Source organism: Rattus rattus, chromosome 17 (assembly GCF_011064425.1).
Source record: "Rattus rattus isolate New Zealand chromosome 17, Rrattus_CSIRO_v1, whole genome shotgun sequence".
Taxonomy (NCBI): Eukaryota; Metazoa; Chordata; class Mammalia; order Rodentia; family Muridae; genus Rattus; species Rattus rattus.
This window is the reverse complement of record NC_046170.1, coordinates 40,458,884-40,476,000: the sequence shown is the minus strand read 5'-3', so window position 1 is coordinate 40,476,000 and position 17,117 is coordinate 40,458,884. Positions and strand designations below refer to the sequence as shown.

Sequence of the window (17,117 nt, the reverse complement as noted above, 5' to 3'; positions counted from 1 at the left end):
GCATACACATGTATGCATAAGCTTATGCTCATACACAAACATACATGTACACCACATGCACACATTCACATGTCCACACATGTATGTGTGCACAGCAACGTACATATGCATACACTGGCACATGTTTGTGTGTACACAGGCACATAAACATATACCTGTATGTATGTATATATGCACATACATGCATAGGCACATAGACATATACCTGTATGTATGTATGTATGTATGCACGCACATATAGGTACATAGACATATATATTATGTACTTGTGTACGCACACACAAGCACACACAAATGCATCACTTCCTGAGTCTGCAGCTTTTCATTTCATTGTGCCTTTGCAATGGTTCTCTCTCTTGTCTAGACTATCCCTGAGGACCTAAGGCCCTGAAACCCTCCTACATTAGCTACTGACTGAGCTGCTAGCTCCAGGCCATATGCCATTGTACCTTACTGAGCAAGCCAACTTTTAAAACTTGGAATGCAGCAAGCCTAGGTCCCGGGACACTGTTCCAAATCACACAACAGACACTAGTCTGCAACTAAAGCTGTAAGTCCCTATCAAGTCCCCTTAAACTCCAAGGGGCCAACGCACCACCAATGGGGGACTCTTTTGGAAGATACCCACTGACCGGTACCCATCGGGCTCTGCTTCAAGTGTGCAAAGACATGGGTTTCCCCAAGCCTGAGAAAACCTGCCCAGTGACCAATGGTTTATCTGCCCCGATGGCAGACAGGGATGGTGGCTCTGACGGTTCAGTCAGCACTTTACCTGCGAGCTGCAAACTTCCCCTGAAATGAGACAGAGGCCCAAGTTATGAAGTAAGAACGAAGGGTCATATGGCCAGCAGGATAAACATGGGCCATCCCATCTCGGTTCCAGAGACGCCCATTTGTCCTTGCCACCCCTCAGACATGTGAATGCCTGGCTTGAGCCTCACCGCTCACCCTCCACCCTCTCTGGGGAAATGACGATGCCGGATAGAGCCGATGGGACCCGGAGTCCGGATGCCCACCGTCCGGGGCTGTTTATGTTTGAGCCTGTGTTGGAAGAAAAATGTGAGAATATTTTTTCCAGAACATGGTGGCCGGGGAAGGTCGCTGGGTGCCAGGGAGGCAGAAGACAATAGGGCAGGAGGGGTGGACTCGGACGGAAGGATAGGGCTGGGTACAGCTGCCAGGAGCCAGAGAGGGGCAGGCTCACCCTTCCCTCTGCTGTGAAAGGACCTGGCTTCTTGCCCCACCTGAGACCCTCTGTGTGACGCTCAGACATTGTCCTGACTGTGAGCTTGGGCTTTTTGGAAGGCCTTGCAAGCCAAGCCTGATGATGAAGTCCTCTCACACCTGCCGCTCAACTGGAGGTGACCTGGGCCATAGAGTGAGTTCTAGGCCAACCTGGGCTACAGAGTAAAAACAGAACCGAGGACGAAGCTCGGTTGAGGAGTGCTTACCTGGTAGGCTGTGCTGGCTCATTTTATGCTAACCTGACACAAGTGACATTCATCTGAGAGGAAGGAGCCTTAGTTAAGAAAATAAGATTAGGCTGTAGGTAAGCCTGTAAGGCATTTTCTTAATTCATGATTAATAAGGGAGGGCCCGGTCCTATAAGGAAGCAGGCTAAGCAAGCCATGGGGAGCAAGTCAGTAAGTGGTTGCCCTACATGTCCTCTGCATTAGCTGCTGCTTCTCTCTCTCTCCCCCCCCCCTTCCCCTCTCCCATCCCCCTCCCATCCTCTTCCCTTCCTCCTCCCCATCCCCTCCTCCCCCATCCCTGTCCCCCCTCTCTCTCTCTCTCTCTCTCTCTCTCTCTCTCTCTCTCTCTCTCTCTCTCTCTCTCACACACACACACACACACACACTAGCCAGACCTATCTCTGACAATCGTTTCTAAAAACCTACCCTTCATTTCCCTCTGCCCCGCTTTCCCCACCCCCAGGACATCGAGCTTCTCCAGAGAGGGGCTTTGAACCCAGGCTGCCTCAGCCCCTCTTATGAAATTTCTGTATGAGACACCAACCTTTGGGCAACCAGGAGCCAGGGGGTGTGCGGCTTCAGAGGAGCACGAGGATGCTGTGGCGGCTGCTCTTGGTTGTCAACCTGACTACTCTGGAAGGAACTGAAACCCAAGGGGCTGGGCACACCTGTGAGGGATGTTTCTTAACTAAATCACTTAATGTGGGAAGGCCCACTCTTAATCCAGATATTTTGAGGCAGGAAGACCCACCTTTGATGTGGGCCATACCTTCTGGTGAACGTCTATACAGAGGACAGGGAGGAAGGAAACGTTTGCTTTTTGCCTGCTTCTCCCTATGCTGCTGGCAAGACCATTCCTCTGTGGGCATTAAAGCTTACTTCTTTGGGATTCCGGTGTTTACTGAAGACCAAGTTAGACGTCCAGCTTCGTGGACTAACAACTAAATATACATAGTGTCTGTGCTTCTGTCTGTGTGTGTGTGTGTGTGTGTGTGTGTGTGTGTGTGTCTGTATGTGTGCCTGTGTCTATGTGTCTGTCTGTCTATGTCTGAGTGTGTGTGTCTCTGTGTATATGTCTATATGTCTGTGTCTGTGTGTCTCTGTGTTTCTGTATATGTGTATGTCTCTGTGCGTGTTCTTATGTCTGTCTGTGTGTGTGTCTGTCTGTGTTTGAGTGTGTGTGTGTGTCTGTGTATGTTTGTATCTGTGTGTTTCTGTGTGTGTGTATGTGTGTGTGTGTGTCTGAGTGTCTGTGCCTGTGTCTGTTTCTGTGTGTGTGTGTGTGTCTGTATATGTGTATGTCCCTGTGTGTGTTCCTGTCTGTTTCTGTGTGTGTGTCTGTGTGTCTGTGTCTGTCTGTGTGTCTGTGTATGTCTGTATGTCTGTGTCTGTGTGTATGTGTCTGTCTGTCTGTGTCTGTGTGTCCGTTTCTGTGTGTGTGTGTGTGTATGTGTCTGTCTGTCTGTCTGTGTGTCTGTGTCTGTCTGTGTGTCTGTGTATGTCTGTATGTCTGTGTCTGTGTGTGTGTATATATCTATGTGTGTCTGGGTGTCTGTATGTCTGTGTCTGTGTGTGTGTCTGTCTGTCTGTGTCTGTGTGTCCCTGTTTCTGAGTGTGTGTCTGTGTGTATGTCTCTGTGTGTGTGTCTGTGTGTCTGTGTGTGTCTGTGTGTCTGTGTATGTCTGTATGTCTGTGTCTGTGTGTATGTGTCTGTCTGTCTGTGTCTGTGTGTCCCTGTTTCTGAGTGTGTGTCTGTGTGTATGTCTCTTTGTGTGTGTCTGTATGTGTACATGTGTGTGTATGTCTATGTGTGTGTCTGTCTATGGCTGAGTATGTGTGTCTGCGTGTATGTGTCTGTATGACTGTGCATGTGTGTCTCTGTGTTTCTGTGTGTGTGCCTGTGTCTGTGGATCCGTGTGTGTGCATGTGTGTGTATGTTCATTCTATTAACTCTGTTCTTCTAGAGAACCCCAGCTAATCCAGACTTCCAGACAATGTTGTTTTGTTTTTGTCTCGCTTATTTCTGTGAGGTGGCCTTTCACACTGTAACCTAGAACTTACTACTTAGCCTAGGCTAGCCTTGAACTTGCAGCAATCCCCCTGCCTCCACCCTCTGAGTACTGAGACAGCAGGCATAACCACCCTATCAGGCTTCTAATGACATGTCTTAATAGCAGGCAAGTTCCCAAGATGTCACCCAGAAAAACATCAGCTTGAAGCCTCCAAGAGCCAAGGGCTAAGTCGGTGCCTCCTGACCAGGAAGCTCACCTGCGTCAGAGAAGATGATATTCTCATCCTGTTTCCCAGGAGGCTCTGCTCTCAGGGTCCATGGGGGTCCCTGATTCCTCTCTACTTTACCTGGGTTTCCCACCTGCAAATTAGACACCATAGTGTTTTCCTCCGGCTGAGAGCAGATGAAACGGCAGATGCTGAAGACACCACAGGAGTTAGGGCTCTGTGGGCTATGCAGCTTGAGGTCCCAGTGAGCACAGCCCTCTTCCTGCTTCTGAGCAAAGCAGGGCCTCAGGAGCCATAGGATGCTCCGGCATCTGCTGTACCTCTGCCTGACGGGTAGGGGGAGCTCCCGCCACCCAGCACCCCAAGGAGGGCGAGCGGAGCATCACAGCCCCCCCATCCCCGGCTGGTAAATGAGGCTTTGCCTATGCTGTCTCTTCCCTTGCTTAAAGCTGGGGTGTAGCTGGCCATGTTGGCTCCTGTTAGTAATCTCAGCATGCTAGAGAGTGAGGCAGGAGGATTGCCATGAGTTTAAAGCTTGGTGTTGCTGAAAAGCAAGGCTTTGTCTCAGACGAGGGGTGGAGGGTGGTGGGGAAGGCTAACACCTGAGCGTTAGAGAATTAGAAAGGATGCCTGAGGTGCCATGGGCTGCCAAGGTCACACTCCTCTGAGTACCATTGTGCCCGTATTACAGATGGTAACACTGAGGCTCAGGGAGGTCAAGGGACTTTCCCTAAAGTAGAAAAGCCCAGCCTTCCTCATGCAGCCACAACCACACCCCAAGCAATGATTCATGGGCGTTTGTGCTCTTGGTGCTTGGTGCATGAACAATAGTTACCTCTAAGTGTGCTGTCATTTGGGGATGGGATGGTAGCAGAAAGGCCGCAAACGTGCCCAGCAGTTCTCAGGCATCCCTTGGGAAGCAGGCACTGTAGCTGGGCAGGAAGGAGACCTGAGGAATGTGGCTTCTATATGGGGGAGGGGAGCAACCTTCTCCTCACCAGCAGGCCCCTAAGGCTCCGGGGATTAAGATGGCTTGGAGGAGGCTCTCCGGGGAGAGCAGTGTTGGAGACCTCCCCTCCCCCTTGCTTGCTTCCAGGATTCTGGAGCCTGCTGCCAGCCAGCAGAAGCAGAAGGGACCTCACAGGGTGCAGGCATCAGCAGAGACAGACAGTGGGCTTACGCTCCTGTATGCTGTGTGCCATCTCCCCCACCCCTGCCCCGCCCCAGTCTGCTTCACTCAGCCACAGTGTCTAAGATCACCACAGAGAAGTGGGCGCTCCCACCCACTCCCTCAGCTATGTCCCGGGTGCGGAGGCCAGGAGGTGGCTGCTCCCTCCCTCCATAACCAGCCATAGTTAAGCACACGTGTGATACCAGCTCTCTAGAGAATGAGGCCAGAGAGTTGCGTAGAGTTCAAGGCCAGCCTGAGCTACAAACTGAGAGCCAGTCTCAAAACACCAACAATAAGTGAATGAAATCCCCCATTGGAGTCAAGGCTCAGATGTGCAAAGACAAGCTGCTCCCGGCCTTGAACACCTGCCCTGGCCGCCCACCCCAGCCTGTCTCCCGTGGGAATCTTGGCACACACACTCCAGATGGGTCCTCAGATCTGAGAGTTTTGGCTTCCGGAAGGTCACTGGCAGCCAGGGTGCCCTGTGCCCTCCAGGCCTGGCCTTACCCACCGTCTCCTCCTCTGTGTCCGCTCACTCTGCCCTCACCAGTCTAAGGACAGAAGAGTAGCACCATTAGGATTGAAGAGAATGGGCAGGTAAGTGCTCAGAGCCTGCCATGGCGGCGGACTTCTCTGCCTTCCTTTGTATTAACCTGGAGGTTTTCCTACTACAGATAAAAATAAGCTAAGCCATTGTTTTTAAGTAAAGAGAAATGAAGAAATGGAGAGGGAGAGGAAGATTATGGTCATTCCTGGGGGGTCTGCTCAGCCCCAGCCCCACCACCTCATACCCACAGCCCCAACACAAGGTCGGCAAGATGAAAATTTCAAAGTTACTTGAACTCACTCTTGACCCATCATAGTCCTTGCTCCCAGAGAGTTTGGTCTGAACACAAATGTCCTTCATCAGGAGGAGATGGTATAGACAGGAGCAGGTGATATCTACAGTGCGGTGCAGAGAGTGAATCCATCTGCTCCTATTGTCTCCAAACAAAGCCAAGCATGAGGCAGGGCTCGCCCACTGCCAGGACACCGAGGCAGGCAGGAGCCCAATGTTGGGGCTCCCTGCCTGTTGGTGGACGAGCTAACATCAGACCTCAGGGTGTCCCCAGGCAGCTCACCTGGGCTACAGAGAACATGGATGCCATGATGAGTTTCCAGGCAGCTAGATGATGACAGAGCCTGGGACAGAGACTCTGGATAGCAACGGAAGAGGGGGCTCAGATGAAGGGGACGTCACTCTCCAGGAGTTCCTCTCAAAACAGGCAGCTGGGAGGCCTCCGCCAGGGCACTCATCTGCTGGTGCCCACGTGTCACAGGGAAGGAGTTCTCTGGCTACTCCGCACTCAGTCCTTTTTGGTACAACCTGGGAGAGGCAAAGCACCTGCTGTCTGCAGGGGATGTCTCAGGCAGATGTGGGGAAGGGCACCTTAAGCCACTAAGGAGCATTGAACACTGCGGGTGTCCTGGCAGTGGGTCTTCATATGTAAAATCTGCCCTGGAATGGTGTATGCTCCAAGGCACTGTGGCTCCTGACCTGGCTGCTTCTCTGTCCCCTTCCCTGCAATACCCATCGTAACAAGAGCAGGGAGGACATTTTCCTAAAGCTCACTTAGGATTCAGTAAATAATTGTGAGCCTTCTTCCCAGCTCTTTCCCTGGAGAGGAAGCCCTGAAGGTCGCCAACAGAGCATCCAAATAGTCCTAACGTCCAGCAGCCACCTCCAGGCCTCTGGTGACACCTGTGGCCTGTCAGACCTCACATCCTTGGTGTCCATCGGCAGCTCTAGGCCATCCCAGCCTCTGTGATAGATAAAACCCAACCGACTTGCGGCTGGACAGACCCGAGACCTTGGTGATCGGGACCAGGCTGACCCCTGAATGGACTTTGCCCTTCCCATGCTGGTATGTCCCCCTTGTCTGTGTGTGGCCCACTGCAAGAACTCAGCTCTCTCCGCAGAGATGACTGGTCTCCCTCTTCCCCTCCCCCTCACCTTGGGACACCCAGGTCGCAGCTCTTGACCTCTGTTGATGGCCAGCCATCCAAACGTCAGCAGCCCACCCACACCTCCTGCCTCTGACGGTGTGACACACACAATCACAGCCAAAGGGGTGAGAAAGGCTAGTGGCCTCTCTCTGTTCCCATCCTCCATCTGCTCTGCCTTCTCCCCACCATGATCACTCCCTGGAAAGAAAGGGGTCCCACCATCTGTCGTCACACAGAGGGCACTGTGACAGGTGGACAAAGGGGAATCTGGGTCTTTATGGACAACCAAGAGACCAGGTTTAGGGGCACAAGTCCTTGGGAGGCAGAGGCAGGCAGATTTCGAGGCCTGCCTGGCCTACCGAGTCAGTTCAAGTTCGTCCTGGATAGCTTAGCAAGGGCAGACTGGAGCTGGGGTGCACCACACTCATTTGCAACCTTGTCTACACAACCACGGAGCAGACAACCCAGGATAGAGCTTTCCCCAAAGCACCTTAGAGCTGGGCTGAGTCAGGGCCACCCAAATCCGACCACCTGGGATAGGATCTAGGGAGACCTTCCTGCCGATAGTGGCACCCAGCATCTGCCCTCCTCAAAGGAGACAGAGACTGGCTAACCCTACCTCTGTCCTTCACACATGAGAGGGCATGTCCAGTGTCACAGGCAAGTTTGTCAGGAGAGGCAGAGTCAGCTGCCCTGACCTCCCATCCATTGCTTGGGCTTCTCTGGCTAATGGAGCCTCTGCTGAGCTAATTGTCGTGGCCCCAGCCTGTGTGCTTCTGGAACCACTTCCTCTCTGCAGAGCAGGAAATGAAGGGAAGGACTGCCCTCCCTGCCTGTGCTTTGTGACCCTTCCCAGGTCTCCTGTGCAAGGTCAGTACCACGACCATCTTGCTGCTGTTCCTTCCTGGCGGGGTTGCTCAGTGGAGACTTGCTCATGCTCAGCCTCTCACCTCTCTGAGCTTCCTTTTTACAACTTGAGCTTTAAAGACACAAGAAATCCCAGGGAGTGGCAGCTACTGCTGCCTCCCCAGAGGTCTGGGAACTATTCGAGTGGCAGAAGAGTGGGTTCCGGTCACACAATCTTGTAGAGCCTCACGAGCATCTGCAATTCCAGTATCGAGGGGTCTGATGCCCCTTTCCACCCTCTTAGTGTACTAGGTACACTTGTGGTGCTCAGACATACAAGCAGGTAAAATGCTCATATAAAAATAAATTAATACGACACATTTAAAAATAACCTCCTTGAGATTACTCACTGGGCCACGCTGTCTCTTTAGGGTGTAATTTTTATATTGATGTCACATTTCGTAAAGAAATGACCAAGTTTTTATTTGTGGGTGTGACTTCAAATAAGAACTTTGAAATTTTATTTTTAGGTACGTTTCTACGTGTGTGAATGCCACACGTGAGAGTAGTACACACAGAGGCCAGAAGAGGGCAGCAGATCCTCTGGGATTGAAATTACTACTGCTTGTGAGCTGCTTTAAGTGGGTGTGGGGAACCAAACGCTGGTCTTTCAGAAGACAGAAAGAGCGACCTCTCAACCAAGCCACCTCTCAATGCATGCACAGGTACAGGCACAAAGCAAATCAATTATATGCATATGAAATCGCCATGCTAGAGGGCAGCATTTTTTCTGGAAAAGCCATGTTTTTAAGTCTTACCAGCATGGAGTATCACTTTCACCTCCCCTCCAGCCATGGCATGCCCTTTCTTTCACTGTGGCTAGGGTGCTCTGTGGTGAAATGTTTACGTATTGGGGAGCCTGTGCCTTGCTTTGCTTCTGTGGGGGGAAAAAGTCTCTAGTAAATGCAGTTGGATTGCTTTCTGTTGTTTAAGATCCAAGCTGTGGCTTTTAAGTAAATTGTCTCTAAAAAGTGTAAAAGCATTTTTCAGTACAAACAAGTTGCTAATGTAAATGAGAATGGGGAGGCGAGGAAGGCATGCAACTGTATAGTTCTCTGTAGGAAGGGGCTCTACCCTTAAGCCACGCCCCCACACCTCACTGAGAGAGCCTAGGCAGGGGCTCCAAGCCCCCAACACCTCATTGGGGGACACTAGGCAAGAACCCTACCCCTGGGCCACGCCCCCAATGCCTCACTGAGAGAGCCTAGGCAGGGGCTCCAAGCCCCCAACACCTCATTGGGGGACACTAGGCAGGAACCCCACCCCCTTGGGCCACGCCCCCAATGCCTGGCTGAGAGATCCTAGGCAGGATCGCCATCCCTGAGCCACGCCCCCAACACCTCACTGGGGGACCGAGGCAGGAGATTTCCCCTACTGAGCCAGGGTTCCAGCTCCCAGTGGGACATTCTCAGCCTGAGGTCTATACTGAGCCAAACCCCAAGCCTCAATAAAGCAGCTTTTAAGGAAACAAAACAAGATCACTCGCTGGGGTGCGTACTTGACAGTGGTTTTCTGTCCTGTGAATTTCACCCTAGAACACCACAGACCCCTGTTTGTTTTTCCCTCTGTGGTCCCCATGTGCCCTCGTGATCCCTGGAATTTTCACACGAACTTAAAACACTGAGCTCCAGGAGACACTCAGAGGCCACGGGTAGATACCGAGCCCCCCTCCCTTGAAGCGCACCTCCCTGGAGACCTGTGGGCTGGCAGGTGGCTCAGTGAGGACCGACCATGGTGAGTTTGACATCTTGAGTTCAGTCCCCACCACCCACATGTAAAGCTGGGAGCAGTAAAATGCATCTGCAGTCCCAGCGCTGGGGAAGCAGAGGTAAGAGGCTCCCCTGTGTCTCAGAACTCAAGAGCTGGAGAGATGGCTCAGCAGTTATAAACACTGGATGCTCTTCCTGAGGACCTGGGTTTAGTTCCCAGCATCCATAGCAGGCAGCTCCAGACATCCAGCCCCAGAGCACCCAACCCCTTTTCTGGGCTCTCCAGGCAACTGCACTCAGGTGCACATATATACATGCATAATTTTAAATGTTTAAAATGAAATCTTTAATAAAGAGAATAAGGCAGGAAACAATAGAGAAAGACAGTCAATGGGACCTTAGTCTCTGCATAAGACACACACATGCACATGCACACACACATACACACATGCACACACATGCGCACACATGTGATCACACAGATTTGTACACACATGTGAAATCATGGCTGCAGATCTTCCAGGCCCATTCCTCATCCCTGGTGAGTCATTGACACTTATGGGAATCTTCCCAAAACTGCGTCATCCTCAGCACCAGCCAACAGCCTCCCCTCTCCACCGTCTTGTGCTGAAAGGAATGTCGAGATGAGTTAATCCAGCCCCACATCTAACAGAAGAATAAGCAGACCAGAGAGGTTAAGTGACTTGTTCGTGGCCGCACAGCTAATTAGGACCAGACTTATCTAAGGCTCCTTCTGCCCTCTTCAGAACGACTCCCAGGCTCACTGGGACATCGCAGAGGCTCTGTGGCTGTGACACTAGCAGGCAGGCTGAATGGTGGCAGGCTGTAACAGTTATAGAATTCAGACTTCTGGAATCTTCAGACACCAGTGTCCATCCCCAGGCTAGCCCCAGCTTAAGCCAGCTAATGTCTCCTTTCATGCATCCTGTGGGACTCATGCGTGCACGCGCACGCGCGCGTGCGCGCACACACACACCCCCACACACACACACACACACGCACGCACACACATGCACGCACACACACACACACCACAATCTCCAGTGAACTGAAAATCGGTCAAAGCGGAAAAAGGAACCAGCCAGAATGCCAAGATGGCGGGCGCTGGCGCCCTCTGCTGGAAAGACCATGGCATGGACACTTAATGGTTCAGACTGTCCCCATCTCTCACATTGGACATTACCTCTTGTTTTTCTGCAGGGAGCATCTGCTTAGAACCCCGGGAAGTGTGTCCATCCCTCCTTTCTTTGAGACAGGGTCTCACTCTGTATCCCAGTTTGGCTCTAAACTCACAGCAATCCTCCTGCCTCAACTTTCTGAGTGGATCATTATATGTAAGCATTACGCTCAGCTCAGAAATGCTTTCGAGGTGAGGTATTGATTGGGTTGGGGGCACGTGTCTGTGATCCTAGCACTTGGGACACTGGGGCAAGAGGACTCAGGTTCGGGACACCCTGAGCTATACCCCAACGTGTCTTATCCATCCATCCTCCTACCTCCCTACGCCATATGTGTTCTGGGTACCTACTCTCTCCCAAGTACTGTTCCAGCCATGCAAATACAGCAAGAGTGGTATGAGGAGGTTCTGCTCTGTGCAGGGATTTGTTGGAACCATGGGAAATCAACAAACTACCAAACAAGTAAAGTCTGTGACAGGGAGTTGTGGTGACAAAGGGAGGTGGCCAGTGTGGGGGACAGGGAGTGGTCCTGCCAAAGCAGAGGGGACATCCCGTTTGAAGGCTGGTGCGGGGGCTGTGGCAAGTGAATGAAGATGAAACCAGAGGACCTTGGTCAGGATTGGGGGACAGAAGGAAACTGGCAGAGGAGGCCTGGAGGACGCAGGCCAGGTGGTATCCAAGCCAACATTCACCTTAAGGCACTGCATTGAGGTAGCCCAACCCCCACCTTCCCTGGCCCACAGTCTCTGGCTACCCCCACATGGCTGGGAGCACCATCTCAGAAAGGGTCCTCCCAGCCGCAGCCATGTGGAGCAGAGCCCAGCGGCCCCCTCAGCCCACCCAGAGTGCAGCAGATTGAGAATGTGACCAAACCGCAGTTACTCTAAGCCACAGACTTTGGGGTGCTGTGTGTCACGGATTCCAGCCACCAGTCCACAGTTACCCCCAAGCCTCCATCCCAGTGCCAACCACAGCAGCTCCCGACTCTGGGACCAGGCTAAGGTTTCTGGGGTCTGCTGCTTCCCAAGAGTGCCTCTGTCCAGTCTCTTTGTGGCAGTGGCCTCTTGAGAAAACTGAAGCCAGGGAGAAAAGAAGCTTCCAGAGGATTCTAGCACTCTGGGATTAAAACTGCTTCGTGTTATGTCTTGGAGCATCACCTTGGAGCTACTCCTATTTTACCTCCTTCTCCTAAGTGTCCTGTGCCTCTCACCCTGCCAACCCATCTCTCCTTCTACCTTGGCTCCAGTGGGCTGGTCCAGCCTTGTGGGCAAAGAGGTCTCAGGGTCCAAGGCCACCAGCTGCCCTGCAGCTTCCTCTCAGGAAGGGGCCTGCCTCTGCTGTGTAGGTCACAATGACAATGGAGGCCAGCTGACTTCTGCCCCCAGGGTCAAAGGCCAGCAACTGACACCCAGGGTCCGGCAGCTCGGGGTAGGCTGGTGCTGTCTCAGCACAGTGGTCTCTGTGGGGGGCGGGAGGTCAGGCCCAGCTCCTGACTATGACTTGGCCTTTTCCTTGCATTTATGCCTCGCTGGTGACACCAGCCTGGGGGAGGAGAGGTACTGTTTCGAATGCAGAGACTCAGGCTTAGTATTCCAACACAGAACTCTACAGGACTCCTGGGCTCAGTGCAGGGAGCCCCCCAACCTGGAAGCCCCTCTAGAAGTCACCTGTGACCCAGGGCAAGGCAGCTCAGGCCTGGTGTCCATCTTATCCTCCTTAATCTTATCCTATCCAGGCCAGTTGATCCACAGGGACTGGGCCTGGGGGTCCCCACAGATATCTCAGGCTACTGGATGTGCTCAGGTACTGTGTGTGAAATGGGGTATTCTGAGAGCCTACCCCAGGTCCTCCATGCTTATACGATATGTCACACAAACAGCTGTTTGTGTTCTGCAGCTTAAGAGACAATAAGACCAGGACTGGAAAGGTGGCTCAGAGGTTAAGAGCACTGACTGCTCTTCCAGAGGTCCTGAGTTCAATTCCCAGCACCCACATGGTGGCTCACAACCATCTGTAATGGGATCTGATGCCCTCTTCTGGTGTCCAGGCATACACGAAAGCAAAACACTGCAAATAATAATAATAATAATAATAATAATAATAATAATGAGGAGGAGGGAGAGGAGGAGGAGGAGAAGGAGAAGGAGAAGGAGAAGAAGGAGGAGGAGGAGGAGGAGGAGGAGGAGGAGGAGGAGAAGAAGAAGAAGAAGAAGAAGAAGAAGAAGAAGAAGAAGAAGAAGAAGAAGAAGAAGAAGAAGAAGAAGAAGAAGAAGAAAGGATAAAAGGAAACAATAAGACAAGTGCAAGCCTGTGCCAACTTGGGACAGGCGCCATTTTCTCTTGACTGTGTCTGCTCCACAGTTGGCTAAATCCACAGATACAGAACTGAGAGTGTGCAGGGCTCACAGACCCATAAACAACAGACAGGGGGTCAGCCTAGCATCTTGCCAAACAGGCAGCTACAATAAGGTCCCTCCCTCATAAAAATGGATGGTGTCCTCAGTGGTAGAGCTCCGGAAAAAAAAAAAAAAAAAAAAAAAAAAAAAAAACGAACAAAAATGGATGGTGTCCAAGGCAGAACCATGGCAGATTGCTGACATCTGTCCAATGACATCAAAAGGATGAAATCTCAAATGCTGGGGCTGGGGCTCAGTGGGGGAAGTGCATGTCTAACGTGCACAAGGTCCTGGGTTTGATCCCCAGTACCATAGAGACCAGATATGGTGGCTTATGCCTGGAATCTCAGCTCTATGGAGGTAGAGGAGGAGGATGAGAGTTTCAGGTTATCCTCGGTCACGTGATGACTTTGAGGACAGACTAAGATACATGAGATCCTGATAGCTCTGTCAGTCAAAGTGTTTGTCCCAAGCCTAAGGACTTGGGTTGGTCACACAAAAGGGGTTGGGGGCTGCCTTTGTAAGATTATTTTGTGACCTCCATACATGCAGTATGCACCTGCTTACACACAATAGACAAAATAAATTTAAATTAAAGTAATAAATAATAAAATGGTTCAAGATGATGTTTATTATATATAGCTAATAACAGGCTGATTTCAAGTGTATCATAAGTTAGTGTCTCAATGTTACATTAAGTATGCAGCCCGGCCGTATAGTTTTAAATACGTATAGTCAGTATGTACTAGCAAATATAACAATTAATGCATCCTAGCATTCTTCTTTTTTATAACAGTTCTACTAAAATGTAAGTTCTACTAAAAATTTAAGTGCAAATATTGCCAGGTACAGTGATTGGTCTGTGTTTATGATCTTAGAACTCGGGAAGTTGAGGCAGGAGGATTGCCATGAGTTCAAGGCCTGGCTGAGCTATATAGCAAAAACCCTATCTCAAAAACAAAAACAAATTTACTATAAATGAATAAAAAATACTCCTACTCCCCCACACTCTGCCCCATACTGCAGAGGCTGCAAGACTCAAGTGGACAATGGGCTCCTCCTGTCCACCCAGTCTCCACCCAACTCCGACCAGGCCAGTTCCCAGTTCCCAGTTCCCAGAGGGTACCCACCCCTCCCGAGTCACAGGCCCCAGTTAGATTTTACCCGTCAGCACTTTGCAGAGCAGAGAGGAAAGCACTTCTCACGCCTGACATCTGAAGGAGGAGGTGGTGCAGGCATGGAGTCCCTGGCTGGAGCAGGCTGCAGGCTGAGTCTGTAGGACTCAAATATGCCTGGGTAGAGCCGGTTAGAGCAGGATGCTATGGGAGCCAAGGGTGTCTGTTCCAGAGGCCTGGGCTCTGGGTGTGGGGGTTGCTGCTCAGCTGCCTGGAGCCCAGGAGCACCCAGTCAGCACACAGCTCACAAGAGACAATCTGGGGGCTCCCAGATCAGAGCACATCCCCCGAAGCTCCCCTACCCCAGTCAGTGTTTAACATCTTAGGAAATTCTTCAAACAGAAAATTTGAAGGAAAGTGAATGAATCCCTTAGTAACATGACTTAGACTCAGAAATTATTTCTTTGTTTCTTGTTTTGTATTGTTGTTGTTTGGTTTGGCCAGATTCCCTGCTAAGGGAAGAGGTAATAAAATGGGTGTTAACCACAAACATCTCCCACAAGCAGGCTGCCTGTGTTTCCAGTACAGAGACCCTCCTCCATGTGGCCATAGCCTCATCTGTCGACTGGCAACTTGACAATCATTCTTGACATCATCTATTGCCTGGACCATGGTCAACCTCCCATTGTCTTCAGAATCTTTAACAGCGGCCTTGCTAACCAGAGCCCAAAGGACATTGTCGGGCCTCCTGCTTACCCCAGCTGTATCCTGGGGACTCCCCGGTTAGCAAGGCCATGCAACAATACACACAGGGTCTTCTGTTTCTCTGCAGGATGAGCCTAGGCTATAGTGGGGTACACTGGGGTTACAGAGGAGACAGAAACAATCTGAGATGCAGCTCTAATAAAGGCCTCAAGACACCAGCTACCTGACTAGACCCAGTCTGAGCAGAGATCTGGGCACAGTGACTGAGGGCCCCCAAAGGACGCTAACCATACCTACCCATTTCTCAGACCGTGAATACTTGCTGAGTTGGGGGTCTGGGGGAGAAACTGAAGACCAGACAAGCACACAAGCCAACAGAATGACCAGGCCACACGTGGTCAAGGTCTTGCTGGACTGGGGTCTACACCTGCCCTTGGTCTCTCTTTATTCTATGTGCTGGCTTGATTCCAGTCTGATACATACCTCACCCAGTGCATGTCTCCTGGGAGCTGTTGCCCTGTGCACAAGCTCTAGGAACACTGGGCTGATCCCTTTCCAAGGCTGGGAAACTGACCTCCAGACCCCCGGGGAAAGACTGGCCATGATTCTGACTACGGCTCCTTTCTCAGCCTTTCCCTAGGACAGAAGAAACCACCACCTTCAGAGCGTGTCACCTGTGCCCAGAGCCAGACTTCATAGCACCCAGCCACAAGGCAGATCTGTCCTAGTGCACTGGGGACCCTGAGTACCAGGGAGAGACACACAGCCAAGTACAAGAACCGTGTTCAGCTTTATCTCTTAGCTAGAAGCTCCCAGAACCCCTGTTACGAGGTGTGAGCTTTAGAGCCTTCAAGAACGTTTGGCAGTGAATATGGGGTCTCCTCGATGTGCACTCACATGTGGGTGCCCCAAATCTGCACAGCTCTGCCCTGAGGGCATCATGGGACCAGAAGGGGGAGAGCTGGGTACACTCCTCTCTCATTTTTTGAAATGTGTTTGTTCCCTTCAAGGATACTGTCTGTTTGAAATGGTTGGCTTTTGGCTTTTTTATTTGTTTATTTTATTTTTGGGTTATGTGGTTGTTGTTAAAACAAGAGTCTCACTGTGTAGCCCTGTCTAGACTGGAACTCTATAGATTAGGCTAGCCTCAAACTCAGAGACCTACCTGACTCCTGAGGGCTGGGATTAAAGGTGTGTACCCTGCACTACTCTGTTTTTAAAATAGATATTTTATTTACTTTACTTTAAAGTAAATAGCTTTAAAATGCTATTTTTAAAGCTTAAAATGATCTTTTTAAAGCAGTTATCCTTAACATTTTGAGACAAGGTCTCACTCTGTAGCCCAGGCTAGCCTCCAAGTCTGTTACAGGACATTTGAACCCTAGTTGTGGTGTGGCTCGGCCTTAGCACACACCTTTAATCCCTCTGGCTGTATTATAGACATGCTAGTACAATCCTTTAGTCCCAAACAATGAAGGTAGGTCCGTTTCCGGTTGCCTCCAGCTGGAAGGTTGAATATTGAGTGTCCTGGGAGGTCAGATTGCTGTCAGACATGGCTGCTGGACATGGTCACGAACACGGACATGGTCATGGTAAAATGGAACTTCCAGATTACAGACAGTGGAAAATTGAAGGGACGCCATTAGAAGCAACAGAAGAAGCTTGCTGCACGAGGGCTGAGGGATCCATGGGCTCGCAATGAGGCTTGGAGATACATGGGCGGCTTTGCAGACAATATCACCTTCACAAGCGTAATGTTAAAAGGATTCAAATGGGGGTTTGCTGCCTTTGTGGTAGCTTTAGGGGCCGAATATTTCCTGACTTCCCATGAGGATAAGAAGCGTCACTGAAGGGGTTGGGGATTTGGCTCAGTGGTAGAGTGCTTGCCTAGGAAGCGCAAGGCCCTGGGTTCGGTCCCCAGCTCCGAAAAAAAGAACCAAAAAAAAAAAAAGAAGCGTCACTGAAGAGAGCACCTTGTGACATCTTTCATGAAAATAAGATTCTCTTATGGTAGCATCCTTGGCTGTATATCTGTCCTTGAAAGAATATTAGTATGGTTTAATAAAGCAAGAAAAACTGTGAAAAAAGAAAAACAATGAAGGTAAAGTTAGTGGAGAGAAGGAAACAACCGTGTTTGAAAGTAATGTCTAATTGGTAATTGGGTGGCAGAAAAAGTGATGAATCAGAGAAAGATTTTGCAGAATAGGATATGCTCAACTC

General features: G+C 50.8%; 1 protein-coding gene across 1 annotated transcript; it reads left to right on the top strand.

Annotated features, from left to right (window-relative positions):
- Positions 1-16,384: 16,384 nt before the first annotated feature.
- On the top strand, positions 16,385-16,747 carry LOC116886396 (NADH dehydrogenase [ubiquinone] 1 beta subcomplex subunit 3-like). The gene is given in 2 exon segments (XM_032887865.1): positions 16,385-16,547; positions 16,549-16,747. Coding segments are annotated over 2 exon segments (297 nt in total). The 5' UTR covers positions 16,385-16,449.
- Positions 16,748-17,117: the final 370 nt, after the last annotated feature.